General features: G+C 42.6%; 1 protein-coding gene across 1 annotated transcript in view; it reads right to left on the bottom strand.

Moving 5' to 3' along the window:
- The window catches only part of RASA1 (RAS p21 protein activator 1), a 67926-nt gene extending 44975 nt beyond the window's left edge, over positions 1-22951 (bottom strand). Inside the window, exons 1-4 of the mRNA XM_037373116.1 lie at positions 22470-22951; positions 6132-6281; positions 3216-3351; positions 220-290 (exon numbers count right to left, since the gene is read on the bottom strand). Coding sequence (XP_037229013.1) covers positions 220-290; positions 3216-3351; positions 6132-6281; positions 22470-22927 — 815 coding nt within the window. The 5' untranslated portion in view covers positions 22928-22951. The remainder of the gene's footprint in view (positions 1-219; positions 291-3215; positions 3352-6131; positions 6282-22469) is intronic.
- Positions 22952-25382: the final 2431 nt, after the last annotated feature.

The following is a 25382-nucleotide window of genomic DNA, read 5'->3' as shown; positions in this document are numbered from 1 at the left end:
TAATGTAACTTGCCTTATACTTAATACAAACAAATATACTGAGAATAAAAATCTTATTGCTATTTCCACAAAAAACCCACCAAAAACCAAAGAAGCATCATCCTTTAACCTGTGTTAAGATGCAACTGGGCAGTATTTGCATAGGAATGCATACTTCAATCATCAGTATTTATAAATACTCTTGAAAATTTCACAACTGCTACTATTATTAAAACGTACCTTATTTCATCAGTTTCTGGCACTTTGGTGTAAGGTAGAATCGCTCGAACTCTCCTTCTGTCCTCCACAGGCTACAATTTAAGAAAAGTGAGCAAAGTTAGTACTTTCCCCTGTTCGCAGTGTAGAATTCTTCTCCCCAGTGTTATGCTATTCTGAGGCAAAGGTCTGGTAACAGTCATTTACATCTCCCTTGCCAGTTTTAAATTTTCAAAGATGAAAACCACGAAGAGCCAGAAAAACATAATTCATACAGTTAGCTACAAGAGCTCTCGCTTTGTTTCATCTCCTAGCATAACAGATAATGTATATTTATCATCTTCAAAATGAATTGCTAGTAAGATGATTCCCATAAAAATATACTTTTAAACTTTCTTCCATTTACAGTGGAAATTTCCAGAAGTTTAACATTCAGAAACATCATTATTTAGGCTTGGGATTTTGTTAGGGGTGGCAGAATTATGCAGTGTTTTGTTTCATTTTGATTACTTATATTGTTCTAAGGATGAGCATGTGAAAGAAGCCCCATTTTCAGAAACTTTGGTTATCTCCAGGATGCATATTTTGAAACTGTTGTTAGATAGGCAAAATATCACAAAACACTAAGCGTTACATTACAATGGTGCTCTTTACTAGCCAAGAACTGCACATTTTCTCGTTTATCTCTGTTTTGTAATTAGTATCCTACAAGTTAAACTATAACTAGCACACAATGTTTCCCACATTTTGCACACGTTAAATTAATCCATTGGTCAAATTCACTCAGGCAAGAAAATGACTAAGCATGCTATTTCCCTCTGTTCAAGCAAATCCTGAAATCATTTTCTACTATTCTGTGCCAGCAATGAACTGTAATGTGTAATGGCACTGTGCAGCATCCCACAGGAGCAGAGAGGGACAAGTACATATGGGTGTTGCGATCAGAGGTGCACTTCTGAGGTGAATTTCCCACTGCACTTTGGTTTATATCCCGGACCAATCTCAGAGTGCAGACCTGACTACTTTCCAATCACTCCAGCCTGGAGCCTTCCCCTTGCCCATCCACTGCCAGCAGGTAGCCAAGCTCCATGTGGCTAGTGTGGTGGCCACCAAAAGCAATCTCCCATCCCCAAAATCTGTCACTTCCTCAGCACTGTTTTATCCTGTTACAGTGTTATTTCTTACAGATGTAGATAGCTTAGGTAGCTATTATGAAGACTCCTCGTGGTTACAAATGCATACACTATAGAGACTGTAATGCTTTCACCATAGAATCAAAGCAGGGTATGAAGTTTCGACAAGACATACCTCACACAAAATTTTTTTAAAACATTCCCAGAGTACCTATTTAATGCAAAATACGGGCCATGCAATATTACATCTTTTGTTCTTATAAAAGCATATCTGTACTTAGAGAAATACACTAAGGGATGCAAAAAATACTTTCAAGCATCTCAATTTAAATCCACTCATCTGTCAAGAGAAAAGCACATCATAATTCTTCAGCAAACAACTTATTTTCTGTTAGGATAACATAGATCCAGTGAGATGTCAAATATAACCACACTTCTTTCACTCATGCCACTTCATTCAGCAACTGATGACATCCACCTGGCCTTGTGCAAAGCATTTGACACTGTCTCACATACCATTCTTCTCTCTAAACTGGAGACACACAGATTTGATGGATGGACTACTTGCATAAGGAATTGGCTGGATGGTTGCACTCAAAAGAGTTGCAGTTAAAGGCTCAACGTCCAGCTGCAGACCAGTAACAAGCGGGGTTCCGCAGGGGTTGGTACTGGGACTGGTGTGGTTTAACATCTTTGTTATGGACATGGACAGTGAGATTTAGAGCACCCGCAGCAAGTTTGCTGATGACACCAAGCCGTGTGGTGCGGCTGACAGGCTGAAGGGAAGGGATGCTGTCCAGAGGGACCTGGGCAGGCTTGAGAGGTGGGCGCGTGCGAACCTCGTGAAGTTCAGCAAGGCCAGGTGCAAGGTCCTGCACGTGGGTCGGGGCAGCCCCCAGTATCAATACAGGCTGGGCAGAGGATGGACTGAGAGCAGATCTGTAGAGAAGGACTTGGGCTGCTGGTGGATGAGAAGCTCAACACGGCCAGACAATGTGTTTGCAGCCCCAAAAGCCAGCTGTACCCCGGGCTGCCTCGAAAGCAGCATGGCCAGCAGGTCAAGGGGGGGATCCTCCCCCTCTGCTCCGCTCTCATGAGACCCCCCTGCAGTACCGCCTTCAGCTCCAGGCGCCCAACACAGGAAGGGCATGGGCCTGTTGGAGCGAGTCCAGAGGAGGCCACGAAGATGACCAGAGGGCTGGAGCACCTCTCCTGTGCAGACAGGCTGAGAGAGCTGGGGTGGTTCAGCCTGGAGAAGAGAAGGCTCCAGGGAGACCTTACAGCACCTGCCAGCACCTAAAGGTGAAGCACCTAAAGGGAAGCTGGAGAGGGACTTTTTACCAGGGCAAGCAGTGACAGGACAAGGGGGGATGGCTGTAATCAGAAAGAGGGAGAGTTAGATGAGATATTAGGAAGAAATTCTCCCCTGTGAGGGCGGCGAGACGCTGGCCCAGGCTGCCCAGAGCAGCTGTGGGTGCCCCAGCCCTGGCAGCGCCCAGGGCCAGGCTGGACGGGGCTGGGAGCAGCCTGGGCTGGGGGGAGGGGGCCCTGCCCGGGGCAGGGGGGTGGGAACTAAAGGGTCTTTAAGGTCCCTTCAAACCTGAAACATTCTATGATTACTTACAATGCTATTACTACATTTGGAGATAGCTGCAACACCTGACATACAGCTTTCTCATTACACATTTTTATCACATAGCAATAATTATTTTTTTGTAATTATTACTTTGTATCAGTAAGAATGCATTTTTATATTCCTTATATTACAACATATGCTGAGCCTGTGCAGAACTACACGAAACTTTCTGCAATCCTTTTTGCAAAGAAAACTGCTGGTTAAAGTTACTAACATTCAAGTAAATGACATTTAAAAATTTTACTACTTGCCTCTGGAGGTGCTACTGGAAATAAGAGCTTTTCTCCTTTCAGCAAACAGGACACATGACTATAATAACCGATTAGGTCTGAGAGTGAAGCAAAACGACGTCCACCAATGTAATAGTCTCCACACATGGCAATAATCCTGTTAATAAAAATAAGAATCTTGATATAAAGAAAACTTTTTCTACTGATTTATTTATTGGCATTTTTTTAAGAAAAAGTAAATTAGAATAATGTTTAATTTTTAAAGCGGTATCTACATTCAGCAAAATGCAGTATTACAAGCTCTCTATAAATATGTAACTACATCTTAGCTAATGACATATTTCATTAAAAACTGCAGACATGTATTGCATGATACAGCAGTATTTTAAGACTCTAAAGGAAGTGCTGATTCACAATAAAAGCAAGTTCATTTGTCAGAACTATGAAATGAAATTAAAACAGGAAAATGCAATTGTGGGTGTCCTGAAAAACTAAAATAATGCACTAACAGACACAACAGCATTATTACTTGTATCATCCAAGATATACACCTTTCATGACAGGCTTATATGAATTTAACAACCCCAACCATTTAATTGCCAAGAAACTTATCCTTCATCCCAAATGAAGACACTATTTATTGGTTTCTTCCAATTTTACTCTTTTTCTTTAGCAGGTCATTATTCTGATACATTCCTCCCAAAAAGTCTTCCTTCACAGTCATTTCTTCATACTAAATTATTTCTCCCAAACAGCGATGTAACATGCATACAAAGATCAATCCTCAGAGATTGAATTTTTTAAGCACACAGCACTGCAAGGGTAGCCAGTAAACAATTTTTTGTAAATAAGGTAAACAAACTTTAAGGACATAGGCTAAATCTTTTGGAATATTTTAAGATTCCTTGGTAAATCATTTCATAGACATTAAGTTCTAAATGAAATTTAGTGTTTCCGATTATTACCTCAACAAGCTTAAATGAAACCTTTCTTCAGAACATTGAGCTAGCAAACACAGAAAGACTTTTGTAACCAAAGAAAATTCTGAAGGAGAAGATTAAAAGGTAAATATTTTCCTTCAAAGTTTTTGCATGACTGGCTCACCAAAAAAGGTAACACTTCAGTGAAAGAAGACTTCATTTTGACAGATTCATATGGTACAAATCAATGATATGCTGCATGAGCACATATGTCTGTATGGAGCTTTCAACAGGCACCAACAGAATTAAAAGAGCTTAAGAAACTTTCACCTAAAACACTGGGGTTTCAGTTGCACAGAAATCTAAGGAAAGTTTAATGCAAAAAATGAGGGACATCTTTAGCAATGAAGTTCCAGGCATTGCTGATAGGCTGCAACTGGCAAAGATCAAGCTTTGGTGGAAACAGCATTTCTACTTTGTGGAACATAGGAGACCTGTCCCTATATTTGCTTGGAATTCAGGGCTGCCATTCTTGAGGTTGACAATGTTCTCGAGTGTAACAGTTGCCTATATAATCACAAACAAAAATATGTATTTGGCAGTCAAAGAACGAAACTGTAAACATGTCCAGTCTCTGAAGAACAAACACTATTAACTTAAATTAATTCCCTCTGGTTATTTATCTCTATGTGTTCCATGGATCTCAGAATGAAAGATGCTTTAAGGTTTGAAAATATCGTAAGGACCTTTTCCTTAGCAAATCAGAAATCATTAGACTATTTTCTACCTGAGATGCCAGAAACACACTTATGCTAGGCATGAACCAATAGTCAATTGTCCGATACTGGCTTCAAAGGAGAAGTTATTAAAAATTGACCCAGGACTCTAAAACAGCACTGGAAACCCAAGTATTAGCACAATTTACTTGTCTGTTACTGCTACACAGTAGCCAGTTCCCAAACAAGTATCAGTATAGCTGAGAAGCTGAAATTGATAGCTCAGGTGGCAAGATGCAAACATGAGATACTATTTGTGTGCTATATTGTCTGCACTTAAAACAATTATGCCTTCATGTCAATGGGAGATCAGGACCTCTCAACCACATATCATCACACATCAGATGCAACCAAAAAGTCCCTACATTTGCAAACCATGCACGCAGTGGCTCATACGTTGGTATTCTGGATAACTCTCACTTTCAGAAGTTGAAGAATTTGCTTTGAATTTGTTTGTTGCTACCAAGACAACTGACATAGATATCATTTACTGCTGAAGAGACATTTGCTCTCCTATTTTGTAAAGATCAACATTACACTGCAGCACTCCACTTGCTGATTAACCTTCAAGCTCTTCTCAGAATACATCTGATTCAACATAAGAACAAATGAACTTACTGACGTACACAGTCTGGCAATGGTAAAATAATCCTAGTTATGACTTTGGATACAACTGTTTGTATTTAGAACAACTAATTCTAATACACGCTGAAAGCTGTTTCCAGCAAGCCTTCGGATTATTAAATACATTATCTCTTTGTTTCTTCTTAGTTTTTTGGGGTTTTTTGGGTTTTTTTGGTGTTGGTTTGTTTTTTGGTTTTGGGGTTTTTTTTTCTGGGGGGTGGGGGGCAGTGCCACTCAACATTAAGGATGCAACCACATATACTAGCACTTTAAGTATGTCCTGTGAGCTGCAATGGCTACTATGGAACAGACTCAAAACAATCTCCTTGACTGACCAATGAAACCTGCATGTTTCTTTAAGTCTATTCACAACCACTTTAGACAGGCTTCTCTATCCAGATGTTGTTGGTTTCCTCACATTTCTGTTCTTTAGCCTAGAAAGTAATTTTTAAGCAGCATATTTTAAAACAAACACAAGTAAAAAGCTGTACCATGCAAAAATAAAGTCAAAAATATTCAACTGTCAAACGATGATTGTTTTCTGTTTGTACTCTATTATGTTCTAAACTCCAAAATAAATAATTACAGTATTTTAAAATAAATCATTTAATTCTCACCTAAAATGATTGACATTTGTTTTACTAAGGAATGAAAGCACAAATGAACCTGGTCTCCGATCACTCTCTCGAATAAGGTAACTCCCAGGTTTTCCTGCTTGTCTAAGACGTTCTTCCGCAATTGTTCTGTCGAGTTTTCCATGATACCACCTGAAAGAAAGTAACAATGAGCATCCTTACAACTTAATGTTTTTGTTTATTCTCACAGAATAGATCTATGAGACTAACAAAAGCTTTCAGTCAAAACTGATGTAACTCCTAACCTTTGTTTCAGTTATCCCATCTTCACATGTTCAACCTCCCAGTTTACTTATTTCCAATAAACAGTATTTCTAAGACAGCATGATTTTTCTGCTTCTCCCAACAAACCACCTCCCCAGGGGACGGAAGGTCTATACGTATCATCAGCTTTTCTATCCTTCCTAGTTTGCCTATTTTAAACAAACAGAAACAGAGGTGAGTGATCTGACTCAGAAGACTGTTGGATTTTAAGCCTACATGAACTTCAGTTCTTGAGAAGTTAATTGTAACAACCTGCTTCTCAGCTGACACAGACTGCTGTAGCAAAGCCTGCACTGAATTGGAGTGACAGCAGCCACCAGACCACCATCCAACCCCAAAACATTCTTTCCTAATCACAATGGGTATCCCATCAATTAAAAACAATATGACAAAGGAACACTTCAGTCTAAAGTAAAGGTTAGACTGTTACCATTGAAGCATTCACTCACCTTACCTCTGTTTATTTACACAGCTTTTGTTAGAACACTCATTTTATTTCAAATGATCAAGTATTAGGTTTTAAAGGAAAAAAAGGCAGCAACAGAGTGCACCATTCAATAGAAAGCCAAGCATTGTTCTCATCACCTTCACAAAGCCACAGCATGTTCCAGAGCTACATGCTGTAACAATTCATTAGCTCTACACCCATCAACTAACTGTGCTTATTTCAACCTTTGATTTCTACACTTGAGAAAACATCAGCTCCCATACAGCCACTGTTTTAGACAATTTAAATCCTTTACCTCTTCACACCATTTGCCTTTTAGTTCTAATAGTTCACACATCTTGTAAGAGTCACAAAAATGCAATTTGGAAGAGATATGTAAATGACCGAGCGAATATATGCACACATACCAAAAATTACACAGATTACAGTTCAAAAAAAACCCCAAACAACCCAAAACCAGAAAGACCGGGCTGTTGATAAAATCTGAAGCATTTTAGACCAGAAGCTTTTCTTCTCTATGAACTAGAAGCAAAAGTTTTGAGAGCTTTTATCAGAATGAAAATCAGACTAAACTGATAAACATGTATACCAGCAGAAGCAGCACCAGCACAGATACTGTTTACCCTGGCAAAGCCGTGTGCTTGCTAGTATAGCTCTCCTTTGCTTCTCTTCCTCATCCTGATCAAAACAAGTTAAACCAGAAAAAGCCCTGTTATGTCTGTACAACATACAGCACTTTTAGCAAGATCCTGTCTCATCCCATTCCAGAGCAAGGCAGCCTCACAGACAGAAACTTGCTGCTTAAACATGGCATGCAAAAAAAGAGTATCACGCTACCCCTACCAGGATAATCCTTTAGGAAGTGAAACAAAATCAAGATCGTCTATTTTGACATACCTAGGATGAAATATCCTGCTTGTGAGTGTGCACAGCATGGCTGAAACCCGAGTTCGTTCATTCCCAGCACATGTCACAACTGGGCTTTGCTGTTATGGACAGGCCGACTTTGACAAAGTAAGAAACTCCCCAGAGACCCAAGAAACTTTCCTAATGAAGAAATTCTTTGAAACCAACATTCCATGAAGCCTATTTTAAACTAACAATAGGTTCACTAAGCTTTTATTTGTTCCTATTTATCACCCACTTGAGAAAAATAATCTTAACTCTATTGAGAGACACACTGCATTGCAATGCCAAACTCAAAATGGGGAAGGTCAGAGTGTTAATAAGAATGCAAATTACTGAGAAAAAAATACACTAGGAAAACAAAAATACCCAATTACTTGCAAACAAACCATTCAACTTTTCTGTTAAGGGATCAGGATTTCTTGCAATAACAACACAAACTTTGGTGCTTCAGTTTTAAGATCACAAGCTTTGAACAAAGAGGACACCCTCTGTGCCAGTGACAGCGAAATATTCGTGTGCGTGTGTGTACAGACATATATATATACACACAGACACACACATATCCCACATATTGGAGATCACTTCCTTAAATGCTGAACAAGCTATAGCTATATTCTCACCCATTCAAGAGTTTCATATCAAGCCTAATTGAAGACGTATATTACCTGGTAAAGTATAAACAGGGTTAAAAATTATTTGCTCTACCATTTCAGAAAAGATTTGTTTTCTGAAACAAAAGTATCTAGTTAACTTCAAAGTGCAATTAAATTCAGTGTCACTGAGCACATACTTGAAATATTAACAGCTGATAGAAAATAATACTGAGTTTTACAGCTTACTATGCACTAGTGCTATGTACAGTTACTCTGTATCACTAGATACAGAAATAAGTATCAACACCGAATTTAACTACCAACCGACAGGAAGATACAAATGGCAGCAAAGCAGTCAATATTGGGCAATGACAGCAGAAAACAGCTCAAGTAGTATCCTCAGGAAGCCCCTGCAGATAGTACGCATCTTTAAAAAACAGGATACACACTTAATTAAGTACAAACTCTAAGACATCATCAGAGTATGCAAAATGCTTGTTGAGAAATAACTGTGCTTTTCCAGAGAGCAGTTTGGTAACTAGACCAAACTTTTTCAAGCACTATTTCAAACATTGGAACCACTTTTTTCAAGCAATATACAGTATAACACTGTTGAAGGACTTCATTGTTAGAAGTGCACATCTTATATTTCATCCAGCTATCACCTGGTCTCACTATTATAAGAAGATACACTTGTGTCATCATCTTCAAGTAGTTTGACAGCAAATAGTAAAGACTACTTTACAAAAATGCTGTACTCAGTCTGATTTAAGGATGTCAAGTGCACAATTAAGAAGTGGCATTATTTAAAAAAAAAATACTTCTGTTGAAAGGTTGTGGGATTTTTTTTCCTTTGAAATACATCCATATAGATCTATGATGTGAATACTGGGTAATATACTGAGCACAAATTCATACGGGTTATGTTAAGATCTCTTATGCTGTATTATCATTTATAAAGGAAGATCTATCCAATGTTATTCAAAGAAAAGTACAACAGGAACAACTAAACTACAGAACCTGCCCTACTCATCATAATTTCATCAGAGAATAAAGAATGCGGAATACTGAAGGACAGGACCAGGCTATCATCAATTCTGAAATAAAATAAATCCCAGATCTTCTGGCTTTAACCCTCAGTCAGGTATTTCTATGATGCCCGAGTTTGGCGTTTCTGAAAAAGTGTATCAGAAGAAACCACCTCTCTCTCTTCAGAAGCTGTGCACCATTTCAAGTTTTATAGGTCAAGGTAACAACTTCAGCATTTTGCAGGCGTAACAGATGCAAGTTTAATGTGGTCACAGTCAGAAGCAATGCTTAACCAGACCTCTTGATTTACATCAAATACAGTGTCTGAACACACATAAAAGGGAGTCCTACCTACAGTGCACTACGAGTCTCATGAAAGGAGTTAAGCTTTGGATAGGAAGGTATGAAATAAAAAAGCCTGCCTAGCTGCTTGTAAATATAAAATTGTCCCTGTGGCTGTGACTTAACAAATGCATGCACTCAAAACCATAACTCGCTACAACTTAGATACATATCCTCTATCATTGCCAAAGACAATATCCTTATCATTTCTCATCAGTCACCTCTGCTTGCTTGCCTAGTCAGACCTAGGAACACTTCTGTATTTATAACATTAACTTTGCAAATTTTTTAAATGCAGACAATCCACCATTTTCACAGTGTTTTGAGCAAACATAATTAAATGACATTCTGAATCAGTGCTAGTGCCCTGACAATACAATAGCTATTATGAAATGCATTAAAAGAGAAGATGCAAGTATCCTTGCAACAGAATGTTATGGAGTAGTTAAACAAATGTCTTACCAGCTATAGATCACAATTTAGGTGGTTGGTTCCATGACCACCCATTTAACTGCTGTAACAAACTTGTAAAACGGCTCTTTATTTTGCTTCTAAGAGAATACCAATAATAGAGTTCTATGTTTCACAAAGCAGTCAGAAGCTACACAAGAATATTATCTCATCTGCCAGTTTAAATCAAAACCACGTTCAAAACTCCAACCCTATGGTATCACAATCTTAATTACAGCAAACAGCAGAACGCAGACACAGTAACACCACAAACAGCTCATACATCCACACAAGTGACATACAGCTGTGCAGAAGAATGGTCCCCTACACTACAGCCACAGCCACGTCATGTGGCTGACAGCCATAAGCCAAGTCATAAAACTCATTAAATGAGTTGCAGTGCAGTTAGAGCTGCTACCTCTGGCCTGCAAGCAAGAGCGCCTTGATTTTCCTTGGCTCCATGGAAGATGCTGCGTACCAGACATACAGTCACACCAGCCTCATCAGGCCTAGCCAGCAATTTCTACTGTGGGCAGGAACACAACTACGCTGCATCGCTTCAGCAAGCTCATGGTACAGTAACAGGACTTCTGGCCCCCAACGTGGGACACACCGCAAGGTCCATGCAAGGCACGGGCTGTTCACAAAGAGGTAGCAGATGGTGAATGTACCATCTGGAAGGAGGCAGCTGCTATTGTGTGTGTAAGCATGTCACATTGTTCAACCAAAACCTTTTATTTACATATTTCCTTTTTTCATGTGGGAAAAGCAAATATTACAAAGCTTTGTTGTTCTATAGAAGGATTCTGCTGGTACAGTATACTGCAGTTTTTACTTAGGAACACAGTAGGTTTGGGAGGAGGGAATGTAGGAGAAAGTACTGAAGGGGAGTAAAAGTGTTTCTCAGCAACCTAGAACAAAAATGTAGATGTTGATAATAGCTGCAGACCTCCCTATTTCCATCTAGAAAAAGCTATGGTGCACAGGAAAAAAAAAAAAAAAAAAGAGTCAAACGCCACATCCACTTCACTCAAAGCTCTTGTTAGCCATACTCTGCTGCTTCAACAAAACCCATAAAGCAAACAGAGAACTTCTAGGAGTCACGGTCAGTGCTCCCCTCCCATCAATTCAGTCACTGCCTTAGTACCTTTCACACATTACAGATTCGTGTTACCACCGCCTGAGACTATGTGAGCTCTGTTCCTATTAGAAGTGAAAGAGAGCAAAGCTGATTGTCTTGAACTGGGAAAATCCTCAATTTCAAAGGGCGCACAGAAATCTCAAGTACAGTTTCATGAACACAGAGGGGAAAAAAAAGCCACAACAAAGTATCCTGTTATTATTTGTTTCTTCTTAACCTGTTAACACCAACCAGCACCCCCCCAAGCTTTCCATCTAAAGACTTCTATTTCATTCAAGTTTCATTTCAGTCCTACAGTTTCTCTCAGCCTCAAAAGACATTCTTAGTTTTACCATTTTTATGCTGACTCTGCCTTTTAATACTTTATGCCCCATCTCTGTCAGATTTGTAAGGCTGCATTACTTCCTTCATGTACATTATTTGTAGAGATTAAATCAAGGTCAGTTTCACAGAGACTTCACTAAATTTAGATCCTTCTTCTGTCTTGTTAGTTACTGTTCAGTAGTTACCAATTTCTGACCACCTCCTTGCAGTTCTCCACATCACAAAACTTCCTGCCAGAAAAAGCTCTTTGCAAATATGTATCAACTATGATACTGGATGCACCTTTAAGATAATGAAACAAGAGCTGGAACAAACTTGAAGCCAAGTTAAGTGTTCTGCATCCAATGTGCATGAAATTGTTGTGTACTCTACTAGAAAAAGGGAAGGAGGGGGTTTTATTTCTTTTATATCCCTATTCCTTTTTCTAAGAGGCAGTACAATGCGTTTAAACACATCCAAGTAAGTGTAATGAAGAATAATTCTGCTTTTCTCATTCGACTGTTCCAAAACCCCTTACAAACAGCATGTGGAAAACTGAACCATGCTGCACTTCAAGAGTAGGAGCCAGCCAACTAATGTGGAAAGTCACTACCACAGGCACTCCTCAGTACACCAGCTGTGCCAACCTGTTAACTTTGGGACCTGCACACACCTCCAAAAAATGCTGTCAAAACACTTTCAGCAAAGTCTACACCAGCTCTGGCCTAGACCAAAACAGATCAGCCAAAAACCTCCTAACACCTTAACAAAAAGACTATGCAGAGATGAAAGAGCAAGATAAGCATACAGTCAAGAATGCATACATTTAAATAACTTCACTAAGGAAAGAAAGGTTCTAGAAGTTTCAATTGCTGTAACAAACAATGACATAAGCTTTAAAGGAGACAGAGATGTGACGACAGCATAATAGCCAACATAGCCAAAAGATTTCTTTCAATCCTACCTGATATACATTTACTGAAGAGTGCCTATCTCATTTTTGTGAGAACCACCAATAAGCAGGTGAAATACAGCTAAACTGGCTGAAAAATAGCTCTTGGAACAGCTTGCATTTTCTTACTGAAGGATCAGCTTAGGAAATGAATTCTGGAACTCATTAAAGTTTTTAGCAAGAAACTTCCCATTTTTAAATGCTGTCTACTTGTGCCCTCAGGGTCAAAAATAGGCTTTTTTCTGTTTGAACTAGAAAGTAACTACTACAGAAACAATGTTAATACTCCTACACAGATCAGCAGACACTCTTTGGCAATAATTAAGGCATTTCTAAGATGATATTCATCTTGTCTGCCATTAACCTCATTAAATGTAACATGGGCTCCCTCACCTTCCCCCCCTCCTCGCACCTCACCATCTCTAAGGATGCACAGATTTTTGTTTTGTGCTCCACTCTCACCTCCCCTTCAAGCTGGAATGCCTCTCTAGAGAGCTGCATCACAGCCATGGATAAGCAACTGCTTCTGTAACAACAAACCGTGACAGTTATACACTAGAAATCAAAGATGGGTACAATGCTTGAATTAAAAGATGTCCAGTACTTCCCACATGCACTAGGAACAATTCACATCACGCTGTTGGATTTGTTGTGTGAGAACTGTGTGGACAACTAAGAAAAAAAACCTGTTTCTAGTCTTGAATATAGAACAAGACAACTGCTACAGAGGTTCGGTAATATCCTGCTTTTGGAGGAATAAAGATATTTCTCCAGCATCCCTTTTATTGCAAAGGAGTAGAAAGAACAAAAAAAAAAAAAAAAAAATCTCTTCCCAGATGCTTAGAAAGCACAAAAATCTATGCAAGCAAAAATCTGAGGAAAAGGTGTTTTTGAACTCAGTAATGCCAGCAATTCCTTAATCTTCCACATTAAGCAAGTATTCAAGGTTGAATCCTGTAATGTCTCCAGTGTTACTCTACTAATAGATGGCAATATAAAAAATGGAATGGATTTATGGTTACTCTTAAATTTGATATATAGAAAAAGATGATGCAATTTATTTATAATAACCATACAAAACCCAATGAGTAAGACACAGACAGAATATCCTTTTGTGCATCTCCTACTTGCAGGTGAACACTTACATACATACATGCAATTTTACAGAAAGCAAGAGGTGGACTTAAAATCGTAAGTTAAAAAAAAAAAGACCAAAATTTTAGAAAAACCTCTTACACAAATCTACACAGAATTGCCATGTTATTCCAACCTTTGATAAGGTTGGCTAAACATAGGTGGTTTCTGGAAACCACTCCAGAAAAGAAACCAGTGTACTCTACAAGGGGAATTTCCTAGAAGAAACCTTTGCCCAAATATCTCTGAGTAGATATTAATAAGAAAATAATCTGCCCACCCCTGCTGAACTAATGACAGTAATTCTTAACAGAACACTGTAATGTTTTAAATGTAGTTACATACTCAACTTCTTCAAATATAATTACACACAGCTAACATCTCAACACTAACATTACCTGGCAAGATACATACTGGATGGGTGGTCCACAAGGCAGGTAGGAAACTGGCCCACAGCTGCATTTGGAGTGTGGTGATCAGTGGTTTGTTACTCAGGCTGGCAGCCTCTCACAAACGGGGTCCCCCAGGGACCAATACTGGACCCCATGCTGTTCCACATCTTCATAAATGAGCTGGATGATGGGATTGAAAACTCCCCCACAAGATTGTTTACACCAAGTTGGGTGGCAAGGTGGACACGTCAGAAGGGTGAGCCATCTTACAGAGGGACCTCAGCAGGCTGGAAGAGTGGGCTAGCAAGAGCAGTATGAATTTTAACAGTTAAGACAAGTGCAAGGTCCTGCACCTGGGGTGACCAAAGAGCCTAGTCCCAGCTGGGTGGAATCTGTGTGGGGCTGGGGAGCAGCCCTGCTGAGAGGGACCTGGGAGCCCCAGCAAGATGAACCCGAATCAGCAGCATGTTGCTGCAGCGAGGGAGGCAAATCGGACCCTGGGCTGCATCCACAGGGGCGCTGCTACCAGAGACAGAGACATGATCATCCCACTCTACCCAGCTGTCAGGCTGTGCACGGAGTACAGTGTCCAGTTCTGCTCCCCACAATTCAAGAAAGATGCAGACAGACTGGAAAGGAACCAGAGGATGGCCATGAGATGATCAAAGGGCTGGAGAACCTCCCCTGTGAGAAAAGATTGAGTTAGGCGTCTTCTCCCTGAAGAAGAGAGGGCTCAGGGGGACCTCATCATGGTATTGCAGTAGTTAAATGCTTTTTACAGCAACATCACTCACTGGAACAGCCTCCTCAGTGACAGAGAAAACCTCACTGGAGGTTTCCAAGATGCGATTGAACAGGCTGCTAGATAATCTCCACTGCACTCCCTTTCCCAACAAAAGGTCGGGCCAGATGATCTTCCAACGTCCCTCCCAACCTGGACTATTTTATGGTTCTATGATTCTGTATATTCCAACCCCGATGAAACTGTATACTTATGAAAGACCAATTAGCACTTGAGATTAACAAGTATTACTACTTCAGTTTAACAAAAAAGGAAACCCTAACAAAAGTAATTGATTTGGTATGAAGTTGGCCTGAGAAGCAGCTGAAAATACCCAAATTTGAAGATAAAGATGACTTTTTTATGTACTGATCATCATAACAGTCAGACTGCTAACATACAAGAACACTGGCTGGGTAAAATGAGCATCCTGGAGACCTCGACAGTCTGTTCCTGAAATACGACTGCAGCATTTAGCAACACTGGTTTACATACATTGTAATAAAAATATTTCTTAGAAGGAAAAGATAGATCTCTAAAGCAAAATCACTAAATATTTAAACAGCACTGTTAGCTACTTTAAAAATTTTCCTTTTTGTTAAAAAGGCAAATTCTTGAGCTTTTCCAGCAGAAATTATATCTGCCTACATAGAAAATAATGAAACATCCTGTTTACCAACCTAAGAATTTCTTGTACCTTCCTTCAGTCTTCCCTATTGGCTACTGTCTCTGATGTTATTCCTGCCTACCTCAAGTAACAATTTCCAGCAAATAGGTCCCGCAACACACTGATCCTCAACTATAAACAGTATGTTTATACATATACAGATTCATTTAAGCTGGAAGTGAACAACGGGGATCATCTAAGTTCAGCCTTCCCCCTGCCGCCCCACTCAAGCAGGGTCAGCTACAGCTGGCTGCTAAGGGCCATGCTCAGTTGGGTAATGAACATCTCCAATGATGGAGAGTCCTCAACCGCTCCAGGCAATATTGTCACTGTTCCACACACACACACCCCACCATAAAAAAGGCGTCTTTTTTTTTCATGTAGAATTTCAAGTTTTTTAGTTTGCTTCCATTGCCTCTTGCCCTGTCACTGGGCATCACTGAGCATAGCCTGACTCCCTGATTTTCATTCCCTCCCATTAGGTATTTATACATATAGACAAGACCCACCCGAGCCTCCTCTTCTCCACGCCGAATAGTCCCAGCTGTCTCAGCTGCCCCTTGTCCGACAGATGGTCCAGACCCTTCTTCATCTTGGTGGCCCTGCACCGGGCCCACTTCAGCAAGTCCATGTCTCTCTTGTGCTGGCGAGTCCAGCAATGGACACAGCACCCCAGATGTATCTGACCAGTGCTGAGCTGAGGGGAAGGACCACCTCCCTCGAGCTGCTGGCAATGCTCCTCCCAGTGCAGCCCAAGACGCTGTTAGCCTTCTTTGCCATGAGGGCGTATTGCTGGCTCTGTCCGGTAGGATGCCCAGAGTTGCTTTCCAGCTGCTCAGCCCCCAGCAGGCGCTTGGGGTTACTCCTCCCCTGTGCCAGAGCTTTGAATTTCCATTGTTGAACTTCACAAGATCCCTTGCAGTCCAGTTCTCCAGCCTGTCCAGGTCACTCCGGATGGCAGCACAGCCACCTGGTGTTTTAGCCACTCCTCTCAATCTTGCATTGTCTGTGAACTTGGGAAGGGTGCACTCTGTCCCAGCATCCAGGTCGTTAATCAAAATGTTAAACAGTACTGGCTGGCCCCTGGGTACACCCTGAGGAACACCACCAGCGACTTGCCTCCACCTGGACTTTGTGCTGCTGATCACCACCCTCGAGGCCTGGCCGTTCAGCTGGTTTTCAGTCTGCCTCGCTGTCCATTTATCTAAACTGTACGCTGTCAGCTTGTCTATGAGAAGGCTATGGGAGACTGTGTCAAAAGCCTTACTAAAATTGAGGTAAACTCTCCCCCTTTCTTCCTGAGCCAATGACCTCACTGCAGAAGGCTGTCAGGCTGGTTAAGCACAATTTCCCCCTCATAAATCCACGCTGATTACTCCCCATCACCTTCAACACAAAATACAATTTAAAGATAGACTCATGTAAAACTGAAATGTCTTCTGCTCTGGAGCGATAAAGCAGGTATTTTACATAAAAATAAAAAAGTACTAAAGACTGCCTGCATAAAAGTACATAAAACGGGACAAGCATATAAAACTTGTCAAGCACATTTTATTGGTACTGACCATACTCTGGAGGAACACAGAGGAATGAATAATTGTTTTACTGCAATACTTATATGCAGCACAAAGACAATGTTAAAACAATATGCCTTCTCTTCCCTCCTACTGTGCCTACCAGTGAGGCAAATACCATTATTTTGGGGGTGGGGGTGTTAAAGGAGAAAAAGATATGTGAGAAACTGGAAAAGTACTATAAGGAGCCCTAGAAATATATGGCTGGATCAACAGATGGGGTCCTACACTGAAGAGACCCATGTCTTCACTGGCAAACTTAGTGTTTCTCCTCACTCCCTGGCCACAAACATTACAAGAAAAGGTGAAGGAAGTATGGCACAGTTTCATGCTTCTCAATAGGGCAGGCCAGTAGACGAAGTGCTTAAATCCCACACTGAAGTTCTGGGAGTCAATATACAACACAAAGTAAAAACTAGATAAAGTGCAGGTCAAGAGACTCTATTCACTGTTTAAACAAAATGACATCATCTGATGTTAACTAGAAATATTGACTGAACTACTGAAAAGTCCTCCTCAAACTTTTTCTGGCATCAAATGCTGTTCCACTTCTGGTTTTCTTCAACTGAAGCTTTCATTTATATATGTACCTAACACAGTCCGTTTACTTACTGCTTCGCTTCCCATATATGGTTAGGTATGATTTTGCTCTGCTACTTTTAACCATTCGATTAAGAACAGCACTTCTACCACCACCCATTCGGCCACAACTAAAATCAGATTTACATTCAGGTCTATGTTGTCCAGTACACTACCCATCAGCTATAGAAAAACAAGGTGTTCATCTTCCACAGAGAACAGGAATTAATAATAAAATCCATTATCTAAAAAAGAAAAGTCTCCCTGCTAACCATATTAACTGCTGAACAGAAAAGAAACTGCCTATTTTAAAATCAAGTCACATTACATTTAATTTTTTGTTTATATAGTACCTAACTGAACATGCCAATATTATTTCCCCTCAGTTTTCAGTGCAACAGATCCATTCAACAGTATGGAAAAGGGCCTTCAGCCATTATTCAAACTGAAAAAATTCCTTTTCATGAGTAAGTGAAATAATTGCTGCAGAACCCCGGACCTACCACCTCTGACAGTCACATGAAGAAACTTCACATTACATTCAGGTAGGAAAATGTTCTACTTTCATGCAATCCATGCTTATTTAATATTTCTCTACCTATCTCTTTATCTTCAGCTCTTTTCTCACTATTACATTGCCTCAACAGGCATCGAGAGTGACTGTAAGAATATATCTGCTTTGGGTAAGATCTATTTCAACCAGACAGTATTTTGACAGCCTATTTGGGTTTGTATGGTTCATAGCTTTTGATTTCAACTTTTGATTTTGATTTCCATTTCAAACTGATAAACACGCTCAAAAAACACCATATGAAAATGACAGTTTTGCTGGAATATATTGGAACTGCTTCTGCCACCTTAATGCAATACTAGGATCAATAATAAATGTCTCAAATATGATTTTTAATCAAATACATAAACAACTGAACTATTCCACATCCAGCTGGTTACAACCAAGTTAAACAGCATTCATTCATTAAATTTGAAGCCATTTCCTTACACTGTTTCAGCCCCTGTCAGCAAGCTTTGCAAATGGGGTAGAAAGCACAGAAAAAAATGACCAACACAAACACAGGGTTGCCCACTTTATTCTCTAGCATCCTGTGCCTCCCACCTAGCATTAAGCTACTATATAAACATGCTACTGCTGTGCTCCTGAAAAACCACACACACACACACACAGAACAGACAAGCCTTAAGTCAGTTTCACTCCAGATCAAAGACAAAAACGCACCCTACCCGGAGATTTTGAGTTTTTGAATACAGAGAACCTGATACATGCTAACAATCACCTCCCACTGCTAGAAAGTTAAAGAAAACAGGCTATGAGAAGACAAGTTCCCCTCTTCCTTAGGTATGTGGAAAAGAGAAGAGGAAATAAAGTGTATTAGGTGCTTGCTAGCTAAGACAAACACATCCTGACTACCCTGAGCAAACTATATTTACAGCATCCTGATGGGAAGTGCAGAACTTGCATCTGCTTCACTTCCCATCTCTTCAGGTTAGTTACTGTGAAAGCCACAATGTTAACTATGCATTATTTCAAAACTTATTCATGTTTAAAACACACACACACACACACAAAAAGGTGTTTGTCTGCAACATCTTTATGGCCTAACACTTGCAAACCGGGAACTCACTAATTTTTTGTTTTGTGTTTGTTCTGGGGTTTTTTTAATTGGCAAAACAAGTTAGGAGACAAAAAAGTGATAAAGTGTCTAAGTTTACGCAGAAAGCTTCATCTTATTCTATACTTAAAAGCCTAATCTGACATTGGAGTATGAACTTGGAAACACTTGCAGCAACTTTTACCAGATATTTGTCTGGAGTCAGTAACCAACCATTCCGTAAATCCTGAAATGTGATGCATGTCCATGGGAAGGCAAAGAAGCCTAGTGAGTCGTTACTATTACGAAAGAAATAATTCCTTTTCATTCTTATACAGGAGAATAGTAAATTTCTATCACATAAAGCAAGGCCCGAAGTGACAAGCACTCTCAATTTCTGATGTACACGTAATATACTACAAGCAATTAAGACAAAGAAAGAAAACCATTTGACAGAGTTGTGGAATTACCCATCAAGCCAACCCTGCATGCCTCCTATAAAAAATGAATGAATTAGGAGGAAGTGGGAAAGGGTGGAGCTGGCAGTGATATTTAAACAAATGGAACAGCAGTTTTGTAATCACATTCAACTGGATAAATTTAATCACAAATTTAAATTAGAAGTTCAATTATTGCTCTTATATACTTATATTGGACCTTTCCTTATGTAAGATGATAGATAATATTGATCTTTGGTTTTGGTAATAAATCAAGAGTTCAACTCCGCAGAAGCAGATGGTATGACTGCAAAGAAAGGGCACTTCCAGAATAAAACAGCAGGACTGAAAGGATACAATTTACTACCGACATATGGCCAATGTAAATGACTTAATTGAAATGGTAAAAACCGATGCTGTATAAAATGAGAAACAAAAGGGGAAAAGGCTTCTAATTATTTTAACCAGCCATATTAATTCTTTCTTTTATGTTAAAGTCACACACCAAGGATAAAATTACAAAGAAAAAGCTTAAGTATAGAGAGGTAAGAACTTCCAAATCAGTTTTTTAAACGTATTTTATTTCTTGGATGTTTCTGTATTAAAGAATCTCCGAGAGAAGAACATTTAACTACAGAGCTACGCCCTGGTCCTACAAAAACTTTGATGTTCCCTTTGTTTGAATCAGGTAAGTAACCTTGTCAACCAAAACAAAATCAGGGCCTCTGCAGTCTTCCCTTGCATGTACTCCTTGGTACTCCTTGTCAGAAATCTAACATCTTCCTTCATGAAAAGTTAACCATCACCCTTGCACGTGACTTACAAAACAATGTTCTGACTGTAAAATCCACTCAGAATTTAGGTATGGTAGAAATTAGACAGCATGAAACAGGTAATTATTCACAAGTAAGTACCCCACTTTCCAAAAATACTTCTTACAAAGCTTGCTTTCTGGCTTTTTCCTCAGTTCTCTGAGCAACTCAGCCAGGTCTCAGCAGAAGCAGCAGTCTGATCTTTCAGAGAGAAAATCAGAAGAGCAGAATTCTGTACCTCACTGGCTTGGCATGCAACACTGAAGGAGTAGCTTCTCTTTTATGTGCTTCTATTTCCCTCCTTATCCTTTGTCAAACCTGCCTAATCCTATTTCTAGCTCATTAGGAAATTCTGCAAGTTTAAGACCATTCAAACACTGCCTTCACAAAACAAGGCCTTAACATTTACAAATTTCCACAAGTCCAGAAATTGAAAGAATAAAGGATTACTAGGAAACCTGTCAAGGTTAGAGAGATTAATTTAAAAGAAATCCTATAATGTTACATTTTATGTCCTCCTTACAATGGCAGTTGCTCCTGAAACCTTGGAAGCAGTGAAGCGAAATAGCACAGAAGGGAACTCTGTGACAGTGGAATTATGAGAGAATGTAAAAAAGAACCCAAATTCAGATGGGTTTTCAGATTAACTTTCTGACCTATCTCTTGAATACATCTGCCACCCTGTACCTCAAAACCCTAAATTATTGACTATACTCACTGTAACTTTAGAAACAACGTATTTCTAGATAGCGATGAAACCAATCAAAGCCTTTGAAGCAATTTGATTTTTGGGAGAATACATTTACATGCTTGAGGACTATTTTCTGTTCTCATACAAGCTTGAGAGCGCTTTACGTAAACTGCAGGCTTTAAGGCTGTTTAGAGTACTCACTAAGTACATGAACTCTATATAACATTATCTGATCTTATATTTCACACAATATAAACACAGAACTGGTGTGCCTCTAGTGTAGGATTCTTTCTATTACCAAGCACTGCAGGAATCACGATTAGCCTAATGGATGGATAAGAGTAATAAAACCTAACAGTAGGTTTACAGATTTTGGGGGTTCCCCCCCCCCCCTTGGTTGAGCAGCAAAGCAGTTAGACTTTATTTATAAAGATTGCCTCTCTGCTAACACTTTAAAATACAGGACTGATTTTTAATTCATTTTAAAGCCATGTTTCAGCTGCCTGAATTGAAGAAAAAGCCAAACACGTGTGCATCACTTTAGCTATGTTTGGGTATGGAATGGAAAAGCGAAGTATTACTGTGTTTTCTTTAGTATAAAGCAATGCAATGGAGAATGATGACATGGGATGGGAATTATGCCGTGGACAGCATTTTTGTTAGGTTTTATTCGAAAAAAAAAAAAAAAAAATTGCTCTTCTAAGACAGAAGACGACAGCGCTACCGGAGATTGGAAAAGTCTCCCCAACAGGTAGTTAAACCACAACCGGAATAGCTCACTCTTCCTGGCAGCCTGCAGTATCGCTACGAAAACTTGTAAAAAACTAACCCGGCTGGTCCCCAGGAGCCGACCCCGGTACCACCTTCCACGGCGGGCAGCTTGGCTTGGCGCCCCCGCGGCCGGTGCCCGCCGCCCCCCCGGCCCCCCTCCCCCCGCACAGGGCAGGGCTGCCCGGCGGCCGCCGAGGGGGCTGCCCCCGGCCCCGCAGCGGGGCTCCCGGCGCGGGCGCTCTCCGGCGGAGCAGCCTTCCTGCTGGAGCGGAACCGGGTGGGGCGGGGGGGCGCAAAACTTCTGCGGGACTTCCACGGGAGCTCGCACACGCGCCTCGCCGGGGTGAGGCGGGGGCGCGGCGGCCCCGCTCCGCGGAGGCTGCGGGGGTGCGTGGGGGGGGAGCGGCCGGGTGTGGCGGGCCCCGCGGGGCGGCGGCTACTCACTGGTTGGTGGGGGGCGCGTTGAGCGGGATGGCCACCTCCTCCTCTTCGTACTCCGGCCCATCCAGCGAGTCGCCTTCGTCCACAGTCCCCAGCCCCCCGGACGAGGGGGGCGGCGGCGGCGGCGGCGGCGGCAGCGGGGGGAAGGCGGCGGTACCGGAATCGGCGGCCCGGGCCGCCTCCGGTCCCTGCCCCGGGCCGGCCGCCGTGGCGGCGGCGGCCACCGGGGAGGCAGGCCCCGCGCCCAGCTCCAGGTGCCCCAGCACCGAGCACAATGCCGGGCCGCCCGGGGGGCCGGCGCCCAGGCTACCAGAACCGGTCGGGAAGGGGCCCTGCGGCCCCGGCCCCTTAGCCCGGCACACGGCGGGGTGGTGTCCCGGTTCCGCGCCGGCCGCGGCTCCCGCCGTCCCGGCTGAGGTAACCGAACCGCCCTCCTCACCTCCGGCCTCGGCCGCCATCATGTTGAGCCTCGCCCCCCTCCCCCCCCCGCCGGCCCCCCTCCGCCGGCCGCCGCCGCACGCCGGGGAGGTGGCGACAAAGGGGCCCCAGTCCCCCCCCACCCCCCCCGCCCCGCCCCGCCCCGGCGGGGAGCGGAGCCGGGACGCGGGCAAAACTTCCCCGGCGGAGACGGGCTGGGAACAATAGCCGGCTGGGCGGGGGCTGGGCGCGCAGGGCAGCTCCGCAGGGCCCCGCCGCGGCTGCCTCGGCCCCCGCCGGCCGCCAGGGGAGCGGCTCCCGCGGCCCCGCGCTCTCACCCCGCCTCCCGCCGGCCGGCCCGGGAGCGCGCGGCAGCCAGACGGAGCGCGCCCCACCGCGCCTGCGCGCCGCAACCCCCCCGCCCCGCACGCGTGCGCGGGTGGGCGGCGGGGAGGGGAGGGGGGGCGTGAGGGACACCCCTCTCGGCCCGCGGGGGCGGGGGGAGGGGGAGAGAAATAAGAAGTGCGGCCACGCGGCGCGGGCGGCAGGTGCTGCGCGGACGTGGGGGGGGGGGGGGGGGGGGGGCGGGCGCCCCGGCCGTGAGGAGGGGCTGTGCGGGGGCGGTGCCCACCCTACGCCTCAGGTGGGGCCTTCCCGGAGCGGGACTCGGTGGGGTGACCCCCTACCCCCGCCCCGGCACGACCACCCCGCTCCGGGCCTGGGGGCAGCAACCCGCAGGGTGGGGAGGGGTCCCACCGCCTCTGGGCCTGGCGTGCCCGGCTGCGGGCCGGGGTCGGTTTTCTCCCAGTAGCCGGCTTGAAAAGGACCCTTTCCTTTACGTGTTACTGCAGAAACGGGGTATTACAGCCATCGGAATAAAAAGTCGTGTCCTACACTCTGCTAGGTACCCTTTATCTTGTAAGAGTTGCGCCTCCATTGCTACTAAAAAGGTATCTGCTCCTTCCTGAATTTGTACTTTTTTTCCTGAATTTGCATTTTTTTTTCCCTCTTCTTACTGAAGCCACAAGCGCTCACACCCCCAAGCCTATCCTCATCATTGATAATTTTGCAAACTTCAGTGGGTTTCCTTGGCACAGCAGCTTCACCTTGCACATTAAGTACCTCAGTCATCAAGAAGACACCCTGTGACAAACATTACCAGGCTATACAACATGTAGGTAGCTTTTCTTTCTTTTTTCTTTTTTTTTTTTTTCTCTTCTTCCCCCGGTGTTAGAAGGGCTGACAAATAGCAGCACGTTGACACTTGCATGTCTCTCAAGAGTTCTCAGAAGGCATCTAAACATTCAGGTTTTCAAAGCTTTGCGTTACCCAAAAGTATTAAGTGAATTTTTCCTGAGGCCACTAAAACAAACTACTACTCCCACTTTCACAGCTCTCCAGCCAACCTCTTTTCATCTGCTGAAACAAAGTTTCATATCTTGCCTTCTAAAGGCAAAATTTGCTTCCAGTTACACCACTAAGATCTGTGGAATTATGCTGGGTTTGTGCCCAGTGGCAGTGAAAGGAGGAGCTAGCTCTAGCCCTGGGTTTACGGCATTGTAACACATTCATTCGGTGCCATTTTTCTGTTTAAGAAATCGTAGTTTCAACAGAAATCTCTTCCAGCTTTGATTTTTGCATTACCATGTTTCAGTATTATAATTTCAAATAATGTTGTAGCCAGCTGCCTGTGTGGGCTTCTATTGACTGCTGTTTGCTTTCCTTCATGGATTTATAAATACAATGATTTTAACACAGCCTTGCTGCTGCTGTAGTAGTGATATGCCTAAATATAGCAATGCAGTGTAAATATTTGTAAGATTCCCTTTATGAGGCAGGCTTTTCTAAGTGCCTTCCAGGGCAGCAGCATGTGTACGGGTGTGGGGGGACTGGAAGGACAGCTGTGCTGAGAATTTCCTGCAGAAGGGGGTAATGTGGCTGTGGCACACCTCCTTCAGGAGGTTTGAGGGGAGCAGCATTAAAATGGGCAAGGAAACCACAGAAAAGGGACCTGGTAAGATCAGCCGAGCCTTTGCATCTCTGCCTGGGATGCACCATTTCTGCTCGCTTTGCAGGCAAAGTTGTCTGCCTCAGGTCACTTGGCGCTGCAGGTAATGCATATCGCCCTGTATTTCCTCTTTCTTAAGGCTTGCAAGTCTGCTCCCGTTATAAGCCTTCATGGGGCTTTATTTACGTGACTGTATTTGGATGAAGGAACAAGTGTAACGCTGTATTTGTTGGTACTTCCTTATGCATTAGCAAATAGGTCTTTTTCTGAAATGCCCGGTATAAATGATGCTGGGATAGTTAGTCCTTTATCCCTGCTATGTGGATGGTGTCAGGCTAGCTTTCTCTGAAAAGTCTATTTGTGTGTTCCCTCAAGCCCATTTGCAGGCTGGTGAATCTGGGAATATCTATGATTTCTTCTCTGCTGGCTGTTGGGTTTGGTATCCCTTACCCTTGGTCTAGTATTGAAATGTCAAGAGCACAGGTAGGTTA

The sequence above is a fragment of the Falco rusticolus genome, chromosome Z (assembly GCF_015220075.1).
Source record: "Falco rusticolus isolate bFalRus1 chromosome Z, bFalRus1.pri, whole genome shotgun sequence".
NCBI lineage: Eukaryota > Metazoa > Chordata > Aves > Falconiformes > Falconidae > Falco > Falco rusticolus.
Note: the sequence above shows the minus strand (reverse complement) of the source record. Positions and strands in the feature narration are given on the sequence as shown.